The 18,597-nt window shown below is 52.9% G+C and overlaps 1 protein-coding gene across 9 annotated transcripts in view; it reads right to left on the bottom strand.

Moving 5' to 3' along the window:
- Nucleotides 1-18,597, bottom strand: part of KAZN (kazrin, periplakin interacting protein) — a 1,289,243-nt gene that overhangs the window by 72,501 nt on the left and 1,198,145 nt on the right. For 6 of the 9 annotated variants that reach the window (XR_004275924.1, XR_004275923.1, XR_004275922.1 and 3 more), the window contains 4 exons: nt 14,742-14,931; nt 10,913-11,043; nt 7,592-7,642; nt 5,554-5,677 (listed from right to left, as the gene is read on the bottom strand). Coding sequence is in view for 6 of the 9 variants with exons in the window: in XM_032301155.1 (XP_032157046.1) it covers nt 5,554-5,677; nt 7,592-7,642; nt 10,913-11,043; nt 14,742-14,931 (496 nt within the window). In the remaining 3 variants the exon portion in view is untranslated. Of the gene's footprint in view, nt 1-3,157; nt 5,678-7,591; nt 7,643-10,912; nt 11,044-14,741; nt 14,932-18,597 lie in introns of those variants that run through there. The other 3 variants (XM_032301160.1, XM_032301161.1, XM_032301159.1) reach the window with 2 other exon arrangements.

Raw genomic sequence — 18,597 nt, 5'->3', positions numbered from 1 at the left:
AGCAAGAAGCCAGGTATAGTGATGCATGCCTGTAGTCCCAGCTACTAGGGAGGCTGAAGTGGGAGGATCACTTGAACCCAGGAGGCAAAGGTTGCAGTGAGCCGAGATTGTGCCACTGCACTCCAGCCTGGGCAACAGAATGAGACTCTGACTCAAAAAAAAAAAAGAAAAGAAAAAAGAAATATCAATACCCTATTTGCCATCCCAGACTTATACCCTCAATTTGCCTGTAGGGGGACACTTCTTTAGTGAAATAACATGATTTTGATATTTAAATAGCTTCTAACATACAAACTGCTAACGTTTTTAAGTTTTGGGCATTATTTTACAGTGCAGAATTATGAATACACTCTTATAAGATAAAGAACAAGCTGATACGTGTTCCCCGTTCGTTCTTTGTGATCACCAGGTTCTGTAACCATTGGAAAGTGGGAACAGGTGAGGGCCGGGGGACCAGGGTATATTTAGCCCCACCCAGTGGGAGTCCGACCTGAAAAAGCCTAGGAGCCATCTGAGGAGTCTGGGAAGTCTGTTTTGTGAAAATGCAAGTTTTTGGGGAAAAAGCCCAGAGATATTTATTTATTTACAAATAAAGACAGGGTCTCACTCTGTCACCTAGGCTGGGGTGCAGTGGCTCGATCTCGGCTCACTGCAGCCTGGACAAACTCAAGGGATGCTCCTGCCTCAGCTTCCTGGGTGGCCGGGACTACAGGTGTGTACCACCACACTTGGCCAATTTTTGGCCCAGAAATATTTGAAAAATCATATCGTCAAACCACTGATGTCTCCCACGGGTCAGGCCCACTCTGCCTGGATTCCCCAGGAGCCCAGGTTGAGTGAAATGTATGGCACCATCTGTCACAGGTGCAGGGCGACTCCTGGCCTGCAGACTCGGGCTGTGGCCGGGCAGGGCGCCACTGAGCTCCCCGGGTGTTGGGGGCTGTGCTAGCCCTCAGGATCCACAACTCTGGTACAGCCAGGGGTCTGACTGCAGGGACAGTAGAAGTGATTCTGCTCCTGGCTTGGCCAGGAAGAGGAAGGGAGAGCTGGTGCCGGACAGCAGCTGATTTCTGCTCTGATTCCCAGTCTGACTCCTCCCTAGGGGTGAGCTTTCTGAGCCTGCGGGAAAAAGGCTGATGGAAATAGGCTCGGTCACAAAAGGGAGGCAGTGCAAGGCTGTGTCAGAGGCTACTGGTGGGCGCAGGGCCTTGAAACCCGGCCCAGATGAAGCACTGAAGATGCCCCCCAGGGAGAAGGCCCAGCTGCTTGGTGGCAGCCCCTCACTGCTCAGGTGGTGGAGTGGCTGAGGGCACAAATGCTGCGGCCAAAATTCCACAGGTTCGAGGCCCAGTTCTATTGTCTCCCAGCTCCATGACCCCAGATGAGTTACTCAGTCTCCGTTTTCTGATCAATGACAGGCTGTCGGGAGCGTTAACTGAGTTAATATGTGTCAAGTGGACAGCATGGACCCTGGCCTGTAGTAAACACCTAATCAATGTTAGATAGTATCATTATTGTTATTGTTATTGGTTACAGCTGTTGGAGCCTGCCAGCGTGGCTACGAGGAGCCCACAGACAGCCCGCTGAGTACAGACACGCAGGTTGTGCACTGAACAACTCGGGACACCATTCACGTGGCAGCCTGGAGAACGTTAACTTCTGGAGTAACGCAGTGCATAACCTGTGCAGCTGGCATGCTGGTCCTGGATGCCCTGGGCAGCCCTACTCCAATCTCTGACTAATAGGTACCATTGTGAAGTTGGACCATATGGAGCCAGGTCCTGGAGAAGATTCTTTTAACAAAGGAGGTATTGCAGATTTTGAGTGGAGCTACAAAGACCCGAATAAGGTGTGGCCTGGGCCTTGAGAAGGTCCCGGGATGAGAGGCACAAAAGCTAGGACGCTGGCCAAGTCATTCCTCTCTGGGCCAAAGTTTTTGCCATGTGTCCAGCATGAGAGAGGGGGTTAGTTTTGAGAGGGCAAAAAGGCTTTATCCTTGTATGCCAACTCTGATTGATTGGCCATGGCTGTCTGAGCCTGTGAACAGTGAGAAATCAGAGGCCACTTGGGATGGGCAGGAAGGGCTCTTCAATTGATTGGTGATGTCTAAATGAGGCCAGGGAGAGGGGAATGGGGGCATGAGTGTGGCCACACTTGCCCTCCTCAGATCAGCCCAGCGATCCTAATCCTGGCGACCCTTTAGAATCACCAGAGGAGATTTAAATACACCCCAATTCCAGGAATATGGCCTGGCATCAGTATTTTTTTTCCCTAAGGTGTGGTCAGGCTGAGAACTTAGGGTAGATGACCCTAAGTTCCTTGTTGTCCAGGACTTTTCTGACCTTCCCGGTCCTACCATGTCCACTTGCATCCTCACTAACTGGGCCTCATGTTAACCTCAGCATGGTCTACAGTAGATTACAAAGCTTTATGCTTTCTTCCTGCAGAGGTGGGAGGGAGTTAAAAGGCAGTCCTCTATCAGTCTTATTGCTGGGGGAGAGCGTTTTTTTTCAGTTGGGAGATAGAGGTTGAGGGCCCTGACTACGTCAAGCTTTGGCGTAACCTGGGTACCCGCTTCTTGGGACACACGGTGGAGTCTCGCTGGGGGAGGCCTGAGTTTTCTATCTGGGGGCTTCTCCTGGGGCCAGGAAAAGCCTGGCTCACTCTGGCTTCAGTCAAGGAAGCCTGTGGCTTCCTCTCTGTCTCCCTGAAACTCCTCTCGGTCCTCCAGGGAGGGTGGGATCGTGGGATGCGCAGAGGCCCACTGAGGCCTGCGGGAAGTAACAGGCCCCAAAGCACAGGCTCCCCTTCGGGGCCTCTGGAAGGAGGTCAGGGGGAGAAGGAAGCAGACGAAAGCTGACTGGGGCCGCTGAGCTCCACAAGGCAGGGTGCCAGGCGTGGGGTGGTGCATCTGGACCACAGGGCAGCCCTCCAAATTACAGTCAGGGCAGCAGAGGCGAGATGCTTCTGGGAGGCTACCCCGGCTCGGCCCTCCAAGGGCCCCGAATCCAGCCAGCTTTCCTCGGCCCCTCCCGTCCCCCTCCCAGAACCCAGTCCTGGAAGTCCACGGAGCAGGTCATGCTGGCCTGTGCCTCCCAGAGGGGCACAGCCTCCCACCCGGAGCCACATAGAAGCAATCAAATAACATAGGATTCGATCATATTTTAAAATAAGCTTTATTTAGATTTTTTTTTATTATTTTATATTTGCATCCATGCCTTCGAGAAACCTTTCCCATGGGAAAGGCTATTTTCATCTAATGTTACCCATAACTCATTCACTATTTGACGGAGTTCTCTTAAATAAATCATCCTTTAGTAACTCTTAGAATTATCTCCTAATTTACAAAAACTGAAATGAAAAGGAACTACTAAATCATTACCAGGAGTGGTTGCAATCTCATTTTCTTGTAAGTAAAGGGAAAACCATAAAAATCAACCAAAAAAGAAATTCATGGGCGAGAAAAGTATTTGCTAAAATCTCTCTCTGTAGAGAAAGATGCCAGCCCAGGGCACCCTCCCAACCCACAGGCTCGGTTCAACAGTTTGGCCAAAGGAGGACAGAAAGGTACTGATGAGGCCTCCGCCTGCTCTTTGCTGACCTTTGGACCAGCTCAGGAGGAAAGAGTTGTTTGTTCTTGAGACTTTGGACACAATATCCTATCCCTTCTGATGGAGATACTCTAGCATTTGAAAATCCCCTTGCTTCTTTTTCAGAGCTGGAAATGTTACCGTTAGCAGAAAGCAAGACTACTGTTGTCTAGAAGCGGGGGTTGGGCTGTTAGTTGTTAAGGGTGAGCAGAAGCAAAAGAAAAGGGAAACTGAGTTTTAGGCCTTGGGCAGACCCAGCCGAGCAGCTCACATCTCCTCCGTCCCCCAGCATCACAATGCACGCAGTTCCTTTGCTGGTGAAGCCTCTTTGGGGCCAACGCCGCTCCCCAGACAGGATGTTCCTGCCAGCTCTCCTCTCCTGGGGTGGGTAGGCTCAGGCTGCTGTGACAAGTTAGGGGACAGAGCCTGAGGGATCCCAGGAGAGTCTAAGCGTGGCCGATGGAACCATCAGAATGGGGAGGGTGGAGGGCTCAGGTGCTGGCCTCTGTGTCCCCACTGTGGCCTGCCCCTTGAGGTGTATCCCTCCCCTAATGACATCTGCCTGGTCCACCTGCATCGTAACAAACCCAGGACAAGAAAGACACAGCTGCAGGGAGGAACGGATGCTGCTGGAGGCCCCTTGGGGAACAGACTCAGGCCAGGGTCCCTCTGTCGTACCCTTGAATGTGTGGCAGGCTGTCCTGCCTCGAACTCAACCTCTCTCAAAAGACAGACCCAAAGAAGGGACCACGACTGTCAGCACTCTGCTCGCTGAGGTTGTGTTCTATAGGTCAGATAAATACATAGCTCTAGAAAGGCCCGGAGGAGCTCTGGACAGGAAGAAGGTGGAGGACACTTTCATGCATGAGCAGGAGAATGGGAGAGACAGAGAGAGGGGCAGACAGAAGAGAGAACAGAAAAAACAAGGTCTGAAATCCGTTGGTCCCTGGGTTCCGGCCACCCTAAACTACTTCGCACAGTTGGGCAGCAGCATGATAACAGAACAGACACGTCAACAGAAACACCCGCCTCCCGCCCACCCCATGGAAAAATAGACATTCCAATATTTATGTAATAATTTAGATAGAATACGTTTTCAGCATTTGTGCAAATAAATTAAACGAAACAATTTTCTTTTTTTTTTCCATAAAGAAACAAACGGCAACGCAATTTAAAAACTGACAGGCCGTTTAAAAGAGCCCGTTTGACCTCTGACAAACCCAGCCAAGACAGGGCCCGCGGCCGGGCTCACGAGTCTCTGTGGAGAGCGGACCTTACCCTGACGACGGTGATGGCGTTTTGTGGTTAAAGTGACTTGGGCGCACCCTCAGGACAGGGTCTGGTCCCACACGTTCACACCGGGGAGGGGGCAGGAAGGGGGACATCAAAAACAGACCACATCCTCTGCCAGACGGGCTCCAGGAGTAGCGGTTTGGACGAGGGACATTTACAAGCATGGAGTGCACAATAGTTTTGTTATTTACAAATACACAGCAGTCCTTCAAGTTTTCAAGTTTCATAAAAAGGAGGAGGGGTGGAGAAAGGGGTGGAGAAAAAAAACAAAAACAAAAACAAACCGACGAACCAAACAAAAAGGAAAAAAAAAAAGAAAAACCAAACATGGAAGAAAAATAACAAACCAGATTAACAACACAACCGTATCGCTCCAAAGACGACAGAGTTGACAGGTTCACACACGGTTTGCGGTATGTACATCAATTACAGAGGTGGCGACGCAGGGGACAGGGGTTCACACTCGTGTTTTCGCTTGTGAGAGGCGCTCGGCCACACCCAGCACCCATGTGTGCCAGAGCACACGCGCACACGCACCCCACGCACGGCCACACGCGCACCCACGCTCGCACGCACGCCCACACGCACAGACACGCCTGCGGGCAGCAGGCGCAGGGGAGCGCGTATCACCAGTCCGCGTCCTCCTCTATGTAATAATCAGGGGTGGTACCATCAAAGAGGCCGGGGTCGAGGGACTTCCGCTGCTTCCCTCTGGCGAAGACGCGGGAGATGGAGCCGAATCCCATCTTCTCTTTCTTCTTTTTCCGTTTTTGGTCTTCAAGATCCTCTAGTGACTGAGGAGTCGGGAGCCACGTGGCAGAGGGTGGGGGAGAAGGAGAAAGCCAAGCTTAGCTGGGTGCAGACTGCAGTGGATGGGATCTGGGGCGGGGAAGGCCTCTCCGAGCTTTAAGCCCGTGGGGTCAGGGACAGGGGCTGGAGGGGTTGAGAAGCAACCTCCAGGGCTGGAATGCCAAGGTCAGCCTCATTCACTGAGCAAACATGAGCCAGTCACAGAACCTCTCAGGAGCAACACTAAGACCCTTCCGAGACTGCCACAAGAATGTTGTTAACGTAAGGATAAAGACCCTGAGAACAGGCCAGGCGCAGTGGCTCACACCTGTAATCCCAGCACTTTAGGAGGCCAAGGTGGATGGATCACCTGGGGTTGGGAGCTCGACATCAGCCTGGCTAACATGGTGAAACCCTATCTCTACCAAAAATACAAAATTATAGCTGGGCATGGTGATGGGCACTTGTAATCCCAGCTACTTGGGAGGCTGAGGCAGGAGAATCACTAGAACCTGGGAGGTGGAGGTTACAGTGAGCTGAGATCAAGCCATTGCTCTCCAGCCTGGGTGACAAGAGTGAGAGTCCATCTCAAAAAAAAAAAAAAAAGAACCCAAGAACAGTGCCTGATGTGCCACAGGCCTTCAGTACATGTTGGTCGTTTGTACTATTATTATTGTTTAAATTCAGCTTGCCCACAACTTTCAGGTACTTGTCAAGGGCTTGTAGGAGGATGTCCACACACTCGGCCACTGACCGGGGTCACGTCCACAATGTGAGGAGGCTACAGGGAAGAAGGGCGGCCACTGGCCCTGTCTGCCGTACCAGGGCACTAAGCACACAATGACAGGGGCAGGGGGGCCTGGGAGACTCCTGAAAATGCCTGGAGCCTGCGTCAGCCGAGGGCAAGGGCTCAGCGCTTTAAAGCTCTGGGCAGGTGGCAGTATGGCCACTGCAGGTTCCAGTTCTGATCAAGACTCTGCCCATGGAACCCTGGCAAGTGCCCCAGCTGCTCTGAGACGTTTTCTTGCCTGTGACGTGGGAAAACAATATTAGATGGTGGTGGTGGTGGTGGTGGTAAGGTCTACTCTGCCCTCCTGTGAGGGGCACTCAAGGTATCACGGTGGTATCTGCAGGAGAGTTTTACAAACTGCCAAGTGCTTCATACAAAACCATATGGTGGCATCATGCATCACAGGGGTGGGGCTTAGACTAGACGCATGATTCCCAAAACGCTTAGGGATTCCCTGGATTCCAGGCCCCACCCTGTACCCGGTGGATCAGAATCTCTAGGGCAAAGGGCCCAGGAATCTGCATTTGAACCCACTTCCCTGGTGGTCTCTGATGTAGATGGGTGGTGTCCAGACCTATAGGTGGGGACCCCAGGACTAGAAAGATGGATTCAGGGACCCCTGCAGACCCTCAAATTCATGTTGTTTGTCCTCCCTGCAGCCCACTCCTCACTTTGATGACAGAATATTGAAAATATTAAAAATGAATAAAGTTGGCTGGGCTCGGTGGCTCACGCCTGTAATCCCAGTACTTTGGGGGGCCAAGGTGGGCAGATCATGAGGTCAGGAGATGGAGACCCTCCTAACATGGTGAAACCCCATCTCCACCAAAGCTCACTGCCTGGGCCATGAGCTTGGCAATAATAATGGGAATTTTATAAAGCTGGCTGCCAGGGCAAGCCATGGCCAGGGCGCCAAGACGGAGGCCATGTGTACGCTCAGCAGCTCCACAGCCCTGCAGGGCGCAGGGCCAGGCGGGCCCAGGTGCTGAGCCCACCTGAGACTCCAGAAGTGGCTTAAATCCTCTCCGCCTACGTGAGCAGTATGGACGCGGGCTCAGGGGAACAGAGGGAGAAGTCACTGTGAAGGTGGGGTTGGGGGAGGGCCAAGCGGTCAGGAGGGCACACCTACCTGTACAATAGGGTTGTGCAGGTTCTTCGGAACTGGGCCGGGACTGTCGCCCTGTAGCCAGAGGAGAAGAGGAAGATGAAACAGCAGAGACACGTGACACAGGAGAGCAGAGGCGGCTCGTGCGGTGTGGGGCCTTCCGTGGAAGGACGCCATCCCCCAGGGGCCACCCTGCCTCTGCAGTGGGGCGCCCACCCCCCATCTCCTGAAGCAGATACCCCCAGATGGCTTACTGATGGGGCCTAGATTTCACCCAGAGGCCCTGGGGTCCTCTCCTGCCTGGTCCGGCCTCTTGATTCCCAACATCTTCTGATCAACAAATTAGCCACTCCAAGGCTTCTAAGTTCCTGTCCCAGTCAGTCCACTGAGTTAGAGCCAGAGCTTGGTTAGACTTGGTGCTTTTCATAAAGAAATATACTTTAATAGAAAGAGCACAAAATAAAGAATTTTGGGCCAGAAACAAACTTGGGAGACCACGTAATCTCTAGCTTCCCCCAACAACCAACACGATGAATCTTAGTTTGTGCAGGGGCAGAGGACTCAGCCCTATTCACAGACATGAAGAGAGGCAGCAGAGTCCACTGTCATGGAGCTAATTAGATGCAGAGCTACAACTCCAACTGGGGACTCAGATTCTTTCTGGCACAGTGCTCCATCCAAGCAGGAGCTCCAGGGCACCTGCACACTTGATCCTGAGCTTTGGGCTGCCCCAGGAGGGGTCTGAGCTCCTTCCCTCTTTCCTAGGGAGCCTCAGACAGGTCCCTAGGATGGGCAGGTAGGACATTTCCATTGTGTTGCCAGCCCCGCTCCAGGTGGGTGTGGTGTCCAAAGCCTTCACAACATTCCAGAATCAGTCTGCCCTGCCTAGAGCCCACAGATGCTTTGGATTAAAAGTCATTACTAGGGAGACTCCTGGTGGTTATTTCTGGAATTGCAGGCATAATGCCAAGCTCCATCAACCTTCTCCAACCTCTCTATGCTGAGTCCCTACTTCTGCTCTAAATTAGTGGTCAGAGTGTGAGAGGATCAGCTAGTCCTTAGTCCAGGCTGCACTGTTCTTGCAGGTGGAGGTCAGATGCCCAAGGACAAGGGGTTACCTGTAGCTATTTTCGGACTCTTCCTGGCTTACCTGTGCGCACACCTGTTGAGATGGGGGGATAAAAGGGGTTGAGGAAGTGAGGGAATTTCATGAATGGCGGTTTAGTCTTTAGTCTCAAAATTTGCAAACAGAACTCATTCTGCAGGCAGCTAAGATAGTTCCACTCTGGATAGGAACATCTTTGGCAAATTTATGGGTGAAGAGAATGGGGCTGCTCACTGAAACGCCTGAATGCAGACAATTGGTTATCAAAGCACCCATTTCCCAGCAGCAGGGCCCTATGTAAGGGGGGTTTAGAAATAAATGTGCTGGAACTGCTGTCTCTAGCAGCAGGCATGTGCCAAGGCTGAGGTGGGCAAAAGGCTAGGTCTGGGTCAAGTGCAATTCAAGAGGTTTGCAGAACTCCTTCTACAGAATGGGTTTTCCAGCAGCATTTCTGCTGCCAGAGTCCCCTTGGGCCCACCATGTGAAGATAAAATATGGAGGGAAGGTATTCTCAAGTGGTATGTGTCAGGGGATTGCTGGCTCTGGATGTAACTCCATGGAGGTCCTTCAGAGTCACGGAATGGATGTCAGAGACCCCTCCAATGGCCCACCTTCCTTGCTTTGGTGCTGTTAGTCAAGATAGCTTTTGTCACTAGGACTCTCTCCTGGGGACAAGAGAAGAAGCTTCCTTAAAGCACCAGTATAAAACAGAGAATCCCACTGGGTGCAGTGGCTCATGTCTATAATCCCTGTACTTTGGGAGGCCGAGACAGGCAGATCTCCTGAGGTCAGGAGTTCAAGACCAGCCTGGCCAACATGGTGAAATCCCATCTGTACTACAAATACAAAAATTAGCTGAGTGTGATGGCAGGTGCCTGTAATCCCAGCTGCTCAGGAGGCTGAGGCAGGAGAATCGCTTGAACCCAGGAGGTGAAGGTTGCAGTGAGCCGAGACTGCGCTATTGCACCCTAGCTTGGGCGACAAGAGGGAAACTCTGTCACACATACAAAAAATAAATAAATAAAATAAAACAATAAAAAAGAGAATCCCAGCCCCGAGCAAGGGCCTAGGCTGTAAATGACCTTCTTCCCACCCTGAGGAGGCCACCTAAGGTCCCCGGGCCAGCAATCCCTACGCCCACCTTAGCAGACAGGCAGCTTCTCTGAGGTTTAGTTTTAGCTATTTATATAAACACTTTTCATTGTTATTGTGGATTGAAAAAATGGTTCCATCACTATGACTCATCTATAGCAAAGTGATTGATTTTTACACATTGATTTCCAAGCATCACTGTTATGCACATGCTTTTATTCGTGCTAATAGCTTTTCAAGTTATTCTGTTGAGTATTCCAGGTAGAGAATCATGTCACTGGCACGTAATGGTTTTGTCCAAAGTGTTCACCTCATTTCTTTTTTATTATCTATTTTGCTGGTTAATAAAGCGACATTAACTGAGTTTTAGAAAAAGCCGTCTCGTGCATTTGAGGATCTGACCCTATGATGTCTCTGTCTTCACGATACGGCAGGGGAGTCTCTGCATTACCAACCGTGTGATAGAACAAAAATTCAAGGTGGTCCCCACACCCGGACCCCAATATTTCATGTGAGAGCCTCGACATGGCTTCCAACTGTCCTCAGAAGTTCCACCCACCTTTGTTCACTCCCTCAGTTTCAGAGCCCCTCTGTCTGCCCCACTAAGTCATCGAGAGCTAGGCAGCTAGGGCCTCTGCCTCCTGGGAGCTGGTACCCAGCGTGCGATCAAAGCGTTTGATGAAATAAGCAAAGTAAACAAACTTAGACCAAATTGACATGCCTCACCAGAGGCAATTCACGCCAAGACTCCCGGGTCAGGATGGAGAGCTGGCTCTAAAGGGAAATGAGGTGGTGCTGGGGAGGCCCTGAGCTCTGAAGGGTGTAACGTCTGGGAGGAGAAGCCCACGGTCCCAGACAGGGCCTGCCGGGGCAGAGTCCCAGGCTGCACAGACCCTGCAGCCGACCCAGGCCCGCTTCCTCTGGGTTCTCCTCACCCTCCCGGACACAAGGAATAAACGGGCCTCTTTTCTGTCTCTCCCCACATCCATCGCTTCTTGCAAAAGGAAAGAACAGAACAGGAAATGCATTCCAGAGTGCTCCCTGGGTGGACGAGAGGAAACAGCACGTATGGCTTCACCCCGCCCTCCCCGCCCCTGTGGTCTCTGGGCAGGGCTCAGGGGCCCAGGCCCCGCTGCTGCTGGCCTTACGTTGCAGAGGGAATGCGTCCGGTGTCGAGGGGAGTTGATGTCGCTGGGTGTGGACGACCGGTCGCCTTCGGCGGCAGATGCGTCGGAGATGACGGAGGGCTGCCGGGAGTGGCAGGGGCTCACCCTGACCGCTGGAAAGCAGGGACAGCTAGTGAGTGAGGGATGGAGAGAAGGCCCTCGCCTTGCTGCCTTGGCGGTCACTCCACCCAACACCCCCGTTCTGCAGTTGGGAACACTGAGGTGTAGAGAAGGGAAGAGATTTGCCTGGCTCTCCACCCCGCTATTCCACAGCCCTGCACATTCCCACGGAGCAGCCACTGCAAAGAACCTCCCACAGCCTCTGGATCCAATGACCCTCCTCCACCAGGGTGAACAAGAAGACGTGGAAGTTTTCAAGTTTTCTTCTCATTTCAAGTTCAAGTCTCCTTGTTTCCAAGTCCGGTATAGGAAACGACTGATTTTTTAGAAATTCATTTCTAAGGAGCAGCCTTATGCATTAATTCTTGAGTACTCCGTGACTCTGCTGACACGCGCCCACATCTGGACATTCCCAGACCAGGTACCATCCCAACCACTGCCCCAAATCGGTTTCCCAAACGAGAAACCTAAAGGCCACCACCAGCTTCTCTCTTTCCCCCATATCCCACATCCAATCGTTAGCAGCGACAGCTCCAAAGCATGGTCCCAAATCTATCTACTTCTCTCCACCACACGGCCACCGCTGACCCTCGCCTGGAAGACCACATGGCCTCCCAGTGGGGTGCCCTGACTCCATTCTACACACCAGAACACGAGCCACTGGCATCTTGCCTCTCTTCCTCCTGGCCTCTGAGTTCGCCTGATGTGCCGCGGCCCTGCCTACCCCAGCAGCCTCGGCTTGAGCCACATCAGCCTTCTGACTGCCTGAGACAGGCTTTGTCCCCCTGCCTTGGCTTTTGCCACCCCTGTTGCCCATCAGAGGCCTTCCCCAGTAATCAACTCTCCCTACATCCCAGAATCAGTCTGCCCTGCCTAGAGCCCACAGATCCTTTGGATCAAAAGTCATTACTAGGGAGACTCCTGGTGGTTATTTCTGGAATTGCAGGCATAATGCCACGCTCCATCAACCTTCTCCAACCTCTCTATGCTGAGTCCTTACTTCTGCTCTAAATTAGTGGTCAGGGGCTTGGCACATCTAGGAACTCTTTTTTTTCCCCATCAAAGTGCCTATTTTTGCCTGGGCATGGTGGCTCACACCTGTAATCTCAGCACTCTAGGAGGCCGAAGAGGGAGGACTGCTTGAGCCCAGGACTTTGAGACCAGCCTGGGCAACACAGCAACACTCCATCTCTCCAGAAAAATAGTGCTTGTTTTCTATTGATTTCTCTCCCTGTGCTAATCACAATCCCTCATCATTCTGCTTGTTATTTAATAGTATATTTGTGTGCCATGTCTGCACAAAGACAACAATAGCTCTGTGAGGAAAGGCACCCTGGGTGTCTTATCCATATTGAATCCCAGAGCTCATAGTGCCTGGCATATAGTAGGTGCTCAATAAATAGTGGTTGGGTGAAAGGTCCAGACAAGAAGCCACAGCCCCAAAGCCCTCCCAAGTCCCCAGCAGGTTGCTCTCCTGTCTGCAGGCATTGGCAGGATGGAGAAAGCATCTTTGGACAAGACTGGCTGGGCACCTACTATGTGTAGGCAGCATGCCAGCAGGTGGGGTTGCATTCTTGCAAAAGACAGTCCTTGCCACCAATGGCCATATGGTCTGATATAGAAGATGGGTGGCTGAAGGAGCCCTGGCTTTGGAGTCAATTCCAATCTGGGTGAGTTTACCCTACAGGCTGTGTGACCTTGGGCATCCTCCCCAGCCCTCTGAGCCAAGTCTGTTATGTGTAACCTAGGGATGGATGGCGGTGGTACCAATCCCGGAAAGAAGCTGCATGTATGATGTGCCTACCGCAGTGCCAGGCACTGGACAGATGGGAGGAGTCCATGTGACAAATGCATCCACAGCAAACCCGAGGCAAGATAAGAAGTGCTGATGCAGGTAAGTGCCCAACTTTACAGGAGCATAGAGAACAAAGGGGAGAGAGCACGGAGGGCTTCCTGGAGGAGGGGACATTTGATAAAATGCATGGAGATGGTTGTATGTGAGGCAGATACTGTGGAGAAGGAAGGGCCCAGAAGGAAGATCCATCAGCGTGTCCAGGCTTTCCCAGACCAGAACCAGCTCCATTGAGGTGAGGCTCTGCAGACACAGATGAGGATGACTAGGAGTCTGCCGCCATCACGTGATTCAGAAACTGCCCAAGCCCTGTCTGCCTTCGAATTGCACGTCTGCACTCCTGCTGTCCTGGGGTTGGACCAGAAGCCAGGACAGCTGCCTGCATGGCTGGGCTGTGAGACTCTGAACAAGTGGTGGCTCTCTCTAGGTCTCAGTTTCCCTGCATGACAAGGATGCCGGCCCTGAGCAGTTTTATCATAAGCTCTTCCAGCTCTGAGTCGAGGCTTTGAAGGCCAGAGCTGCCCACCCTTACCCCAAAAAAGTCACGCCACCTTGCGTCAGGCAGTGAAGGGAGGGCTGCTGTCTGCACTCAGTGGGAGGGGAAGACTGAATTTGCTTACTGTCTGGCTTCCCAAGTTCCCCCGTGTCACCTCTCATGATGGTGACAACAGTGATGACGATGATGAGAACAGCAGCTATATTTACCCAGCTCTGACCGTGATCCCAGCCCCAGTCGCACAGTTTTCTACATTTCATCTTCACGACAGCCCCATGAAGTAGGTAAAGGAAGCCTCAGCAAACACCTTTCACGTACGCTGTGTGCTAAGAGCCTGATACCCCTTTTACACATGGGGAAACTGAGGACCCTGGCCAAGGTCATGGGTCATGACCCTGGTAAGCCCCAGGGCCAGGCTGACCCCAGCAGTCTGAACCCAGGGCCTGTGCCCCCCGTCCCAATGACTCACCTGACACTCCCCCAGCTGCGCCCTCGCCAGGCAAAGGCAGCGCCTCTCCCTGATCAACCTGCCAGTCCCTATGGGTCAGGACCGTGTCTGACTCATCTCCTGCAGTGGCAAGGGCCAGCCCTGCCTGTAGCCTTCACAGTGACCACTTCCCACCCCTGGTGCAATGGCTGCTGCCGGCTGCCTGTTCCCAACCTGCATCTATCACACAAGGTAGCTGCTTGCAGAGGGCACAGAGAACAGAGCAAGGTGGCTGAAGACGTGCAACGGGACAGCGAGGAGTTTGGAGCCTGTACCACGGGCAGAAGGTGCAGATGCTGCGCAGAGGCCAGACTTCGCTGCCAAGTGCCTGGAGCAAACACCTGTGACATTGACATCTGCCCCTCCTGCATGCCCTGTGATTGGCCAGATCTGTCAGTCAAGGAGTTCTGCTGCCTCCCCTGCCAAAGGATGCCCATGTGACTCTGATGTGGCCAATTAGAGTCTTTCTTTAGAATTTGCTATGGATACAGGGGGAAGAGATAGTTTTTCTTTCTTAAGACTTGAGCAGTGAGAGTTTTAAACATCCGGAACCGTGGGGGACTATTTTACTTTCTTGTAGAAAGAGACAGGCCAAAGATGAGGCCAAAAGGTGGTGGGCAGAGCTAAGAGATGGAGAGATATGGTCAGGGGGACCCAGATAGTGTTTGAACTTCTGGATCCAGCTATGCCTGCTGTCCATCTCTTAGACTTTTCACTTGCACGAGCCCAAGGTCTCTGCCCCACACCGCCTAAGCTGCTGTAGTGTGAACAATGAAGCTGCCTCTCCCACTGGGTCACACGGCCTCCCATGAAGCCCCTCAAAGTTGTGGTGGGGCCAGGCCAGGGCAGGACTCACCTTGCCGGTCCGCAGGGTGAGGGGGGTGTGAGTGGTAGAGAGTCTGTTGGCTCTGCCGGATGGCTGCGGTCAGCGGGAGGTCCGCCTGCACCACCCACTCCTGGTTGCCATTGAGCACCGTCTCGCCCGGCATGGCGAGGGAATGCCGCTTGGGGACATCCTTGGTCAGCGTGGCTAAGGACTGCTTGGCCTGGAGAGCAGGGAGACAGGAAGAAGAAGTCACGATCAAGGGGACCTTTTGGTCTGCTGCTTGGCACCACCCACCGCCATGGGGAGAAAGCCCCGAATCTCCTGTGCCAGGTATCGCTGGCTCTGTGTCAAGTGCCAGTCAGTAAGTCCAGTGCCACATATCCTGCAGCCATGTGAGGGAAGAACTGTCCTTATCCCCGTTAGACAGCTGGAGGCGTGAAGGCACAGGGAGGTGAGGAGCCTGCCTTGGGATCCCACAGCTCAGAAGTGGTGGAGCCAGGATCAAATCCAGAGCCCAAGCTCCACAGAGCTGTGCCAGGGCCTCGTTGCACAACTCCAGGGGGCGCTGCTTCCACAAACATGGTCCCTCTTGGTTTCCCCATCTTATCTAGTAGGACCCTGAAGTTTGAACCCAGTTCTGTCTGACTTTTGTCTCATGGACGCATTTGTGTCAAGTTAACTCTCACCCGAGAGCTCATCTGGGGGTTACCTACCAAGGGCAAAGTGAGACCAGACATATAGGGGATCCAAGAACACTCTTTCTATTTTTTTATGAGACGGAGTTTCATTCTGTCACTCAGGCTGGAGTGCAGTGGTGCGATCTCAGCTCACCGTAACCTCCGCCTCCTGGGTTCAAATGATTCTCCTGTCTCAGCCTCCCGTGTAGCTGGGATTAAAGGCATGTGCCACCACGCCTGGCTAATTCTTGTATTTTTAGTAGAGATGGGGTTTCATCATGTTGGCCAGGCTGGTCTCGAACTCCTGACCTCAAGTGACCCACCCGTCTCAGCCTCCCAAAATGCTGGGATTACAGGCATGGGCCACCATGACCGGCCCCAAGAACATTCTTGTCACCCATTCTTTTGGCTTCTCCAAGGACTAGCCAGGATTAAAGTCGGATTGTAAGAAGAAGGCGTTTTGACTCCCATTAGTTTAACTCTTTGCAAGGCTGAAGGCTGCTTCAATCTCCCTTCCAAGGTTCTGCAGAGCCAGCAAGGAGACGGGCAGGTGCACGATCAGCTTACAGGACCAGCTCCCTCCTGAATGCAGGCTGCGGACAGGGCAGATCCTAAGCCCAGCTCTCTGGAGCATACGCCAAGAACGTGTAGGACAGACAGGAGGGAGCTCAGGGACAATTGCGGGGCTGAGCTAGGGCGGGAGGCCGCCTCGACTGGTCACACAGGTCTTTCTCTCCCTGCCCAGCATCTGAGCCCTCTCAGCTGTGTTACCGCCCTCTAGAGTATGTGGGGTTTTATTGGAAGTGATCTCAAATTCTTCTGGGGAGAAAAAGGGCAAGTACTAGAAATGTATTAATGCATATTCTTTTTTTGTTTTTTAAGATGGAGTCTCACTCCGTTGCTCAGGCTGGAGTGCAGTGGTGCAATCTCGGCTCACTGCAAACTCCGGCTCCTGGGCTCAAGTGAGTCTCCTGCGTCAGCCTCCTGAGTAGCTGGGATTACAGGTGTCTGCCACCACGCCTCGCTAATTTTTTGTATTTTTGGTAGAGATGGGGTTTCACTATGTGGCCATGCTGGTCTCGAACTCCTGACCTCAAGTCATCCACCTGCCCTGGCCTCCCCAAGTGTTAATGCATATTCTTTTTCATCACAGTCATTTTCTACTTCCGATTGGCTCTGCAGGCTCACGACAGGGCAGAGGAGACAGGGAGAGGCCCAGGGGTCCCTTGCACTGAGGTTTGGGGTGAACACTGACGTTTGGGGGTAGCTGCAGATGGCAGAGCCACTATAAGTGCTGGTTTTGCGTCTCATGTGAGCACAGATAAAATATTTAAAAAAATCCATCTCATCTCTCCTAGCTCCACAAACTTTCCTTGCCCCAGGCCTGGAGTTCTTCCTGGCAGAGCAGGGGTTCTTAAGAAAGGGTCCCACCAAGAAACGGACAGTCCGTGGCCTAAAGCCTGATGCACCCTCACCACACTGACCAGCTGTGTTGTTTTAGACAAGTCACACCCTCCTCTGAGCCTCAGTTTCCCCACCTGTATAGTGAAAAGCCTGGACCAAGTGATCTTCAGGGTTCCCTCCAGCTCAGGCACCCTAGAAGTCTGTGAAATCACTTCCCTCCCACTGCCAGCTCTCAGGGAATAGAAATCCATACAGCAGAGGCTGAGCTGAGGGTGTCAGCCTTGCCCCCCAAACCTGGCTTGCCCCTGCTCTGGCCGAGAAAACCCCCTGTGCTCTGCCACCCTCACGTGCTAACAGTGCAACACGTGCAACGTGCTCACGTGCTCTGTGCAACAGTGCTGGGTTGTAGGCAGGGAGTTCGGGATTATCTGTGCTCAACAGATTAGAAACGAGAACTTGGAGAGGTTCAGCGGCTTCTCCAGTGGGCACAACATCCAACCTGGGTCCCAAATCCTGGTGTCTGACTGGGAGCCCAGCATGCACTTCCCTAAACCCATGTTCCCGTGGGGCAAGAAAACCACGAGCACAAATGGCGTGGGCTGGTCCTGTCTGCTCACCAAGGTCCTCAGCACCTGGCCTGGGGGCTTGGCACATCTAGGAAGCATGCCAGAAGAACCTGCCAAATAGGCCGGGCGCGGTGGCTCATGCCTGTAATCCCAGCACTTTGGGAGGCCGAGGTGAGCAGATCACGAGGTCAGGAGATCAAGACCATCCTGGCTAACACTGTGAAACCCCGTCTCTACTAAAAATACAATAATAATAATAATAATAATAATAATAATAAGCCGGGTGTGGTGGCACGTGCCTATAGTCCCAGTTACTTGGGAGGTTGAGGCAGGAGAATCGCTTGAACCTGGGAGGCAGAGGTTGTGGTGAGCCGAGGTCGTGCTACTGTAATCCAGCCTGGATGACAGAGTGAGACTCTGTCTCAAAAAACAAAAAACAAAGAACCTGCAGAATAGATGGAGGCAGGCCCCTGCTTCACAAAGCCTTTGCTGTGTCCTGGCCGATGGCCCAGGGGGAAGCGGCTCTGTTGTCCTGTTATAAGGACAATGGGGTAACTCTTCTGTTTAGGGAAAGAGCGAGGCTGGGTGTGTCTCCAGCCTCTGTGCACCTGCAGCAGGCCCAGCATCACAGACTCACGCTTCCTGAAGCACCACACCCAGCGCAGGTGAGCCGGTGGCCGCACCCGCCTTCCCTCCAGGTGTGCTTGCACACAGCCTCCACGCCCTCCACGCTGCCACACTCTCAGCCTTGGGGAATGCCTCACTCCCTTGCTTCCTCCGGCCCAGAGATTGGGACTCGGGAGAAATGAGCACCCAGGCTGGTCTGCCATCACGCGGCAATGAACCCTCAGCTCTTCCCTCCTGCAAACACTCCCGGCCACATGCAGAGGAAGCACAGGATTGTGCAAGCCAGCCCCTGAAACGGCCGGCCCTTGGAGGGAGCATGGGAGGGAGTGAGGAGGAGGCCTGGGTGGCATGGCTTCCCCAAATCCATCGGCTTTCTTCTCCCACGTGGGGCCTCACCTCTGTCTGGGCCTGGGAGTGGCACCTTCCATCTCAGGAGGCAGCTTGACATCCCTGCTACCTGACAATTGGGAGGTCCCCTACAGCTGGTCCTTCAGAATGGGGTGGCTGTACCTGTGAGTTCTGAAGCACAGGGACCTCTCAAACTGTCCACTCTGCCCACTCAGGATTTTAACCTTCCAAGGCAGAGCTACAATGGAGAGAACTGCAGATGAC

The sequence above is a fragment of the Sapajus apella genome, unplaced genomic scaffold (assembly GCF_009761245.1).
Source record: "Sapajus apella isolate SASKATOON/1434 unplaced genomic scaffold, GSC_monkey_1.0 scaffold43, whole genome shotgun sequence".
NCBI lineage: Eukaryota > Metazoa > Chordata > Mammalia > Primates > Cebidae > Sapajus > Sapajus apella.
The sequence above is the reverse complement of the archived record's forward strand: the minus strand, read 5'-3'. Positions and strand labels throughout refer to the sequence as shown.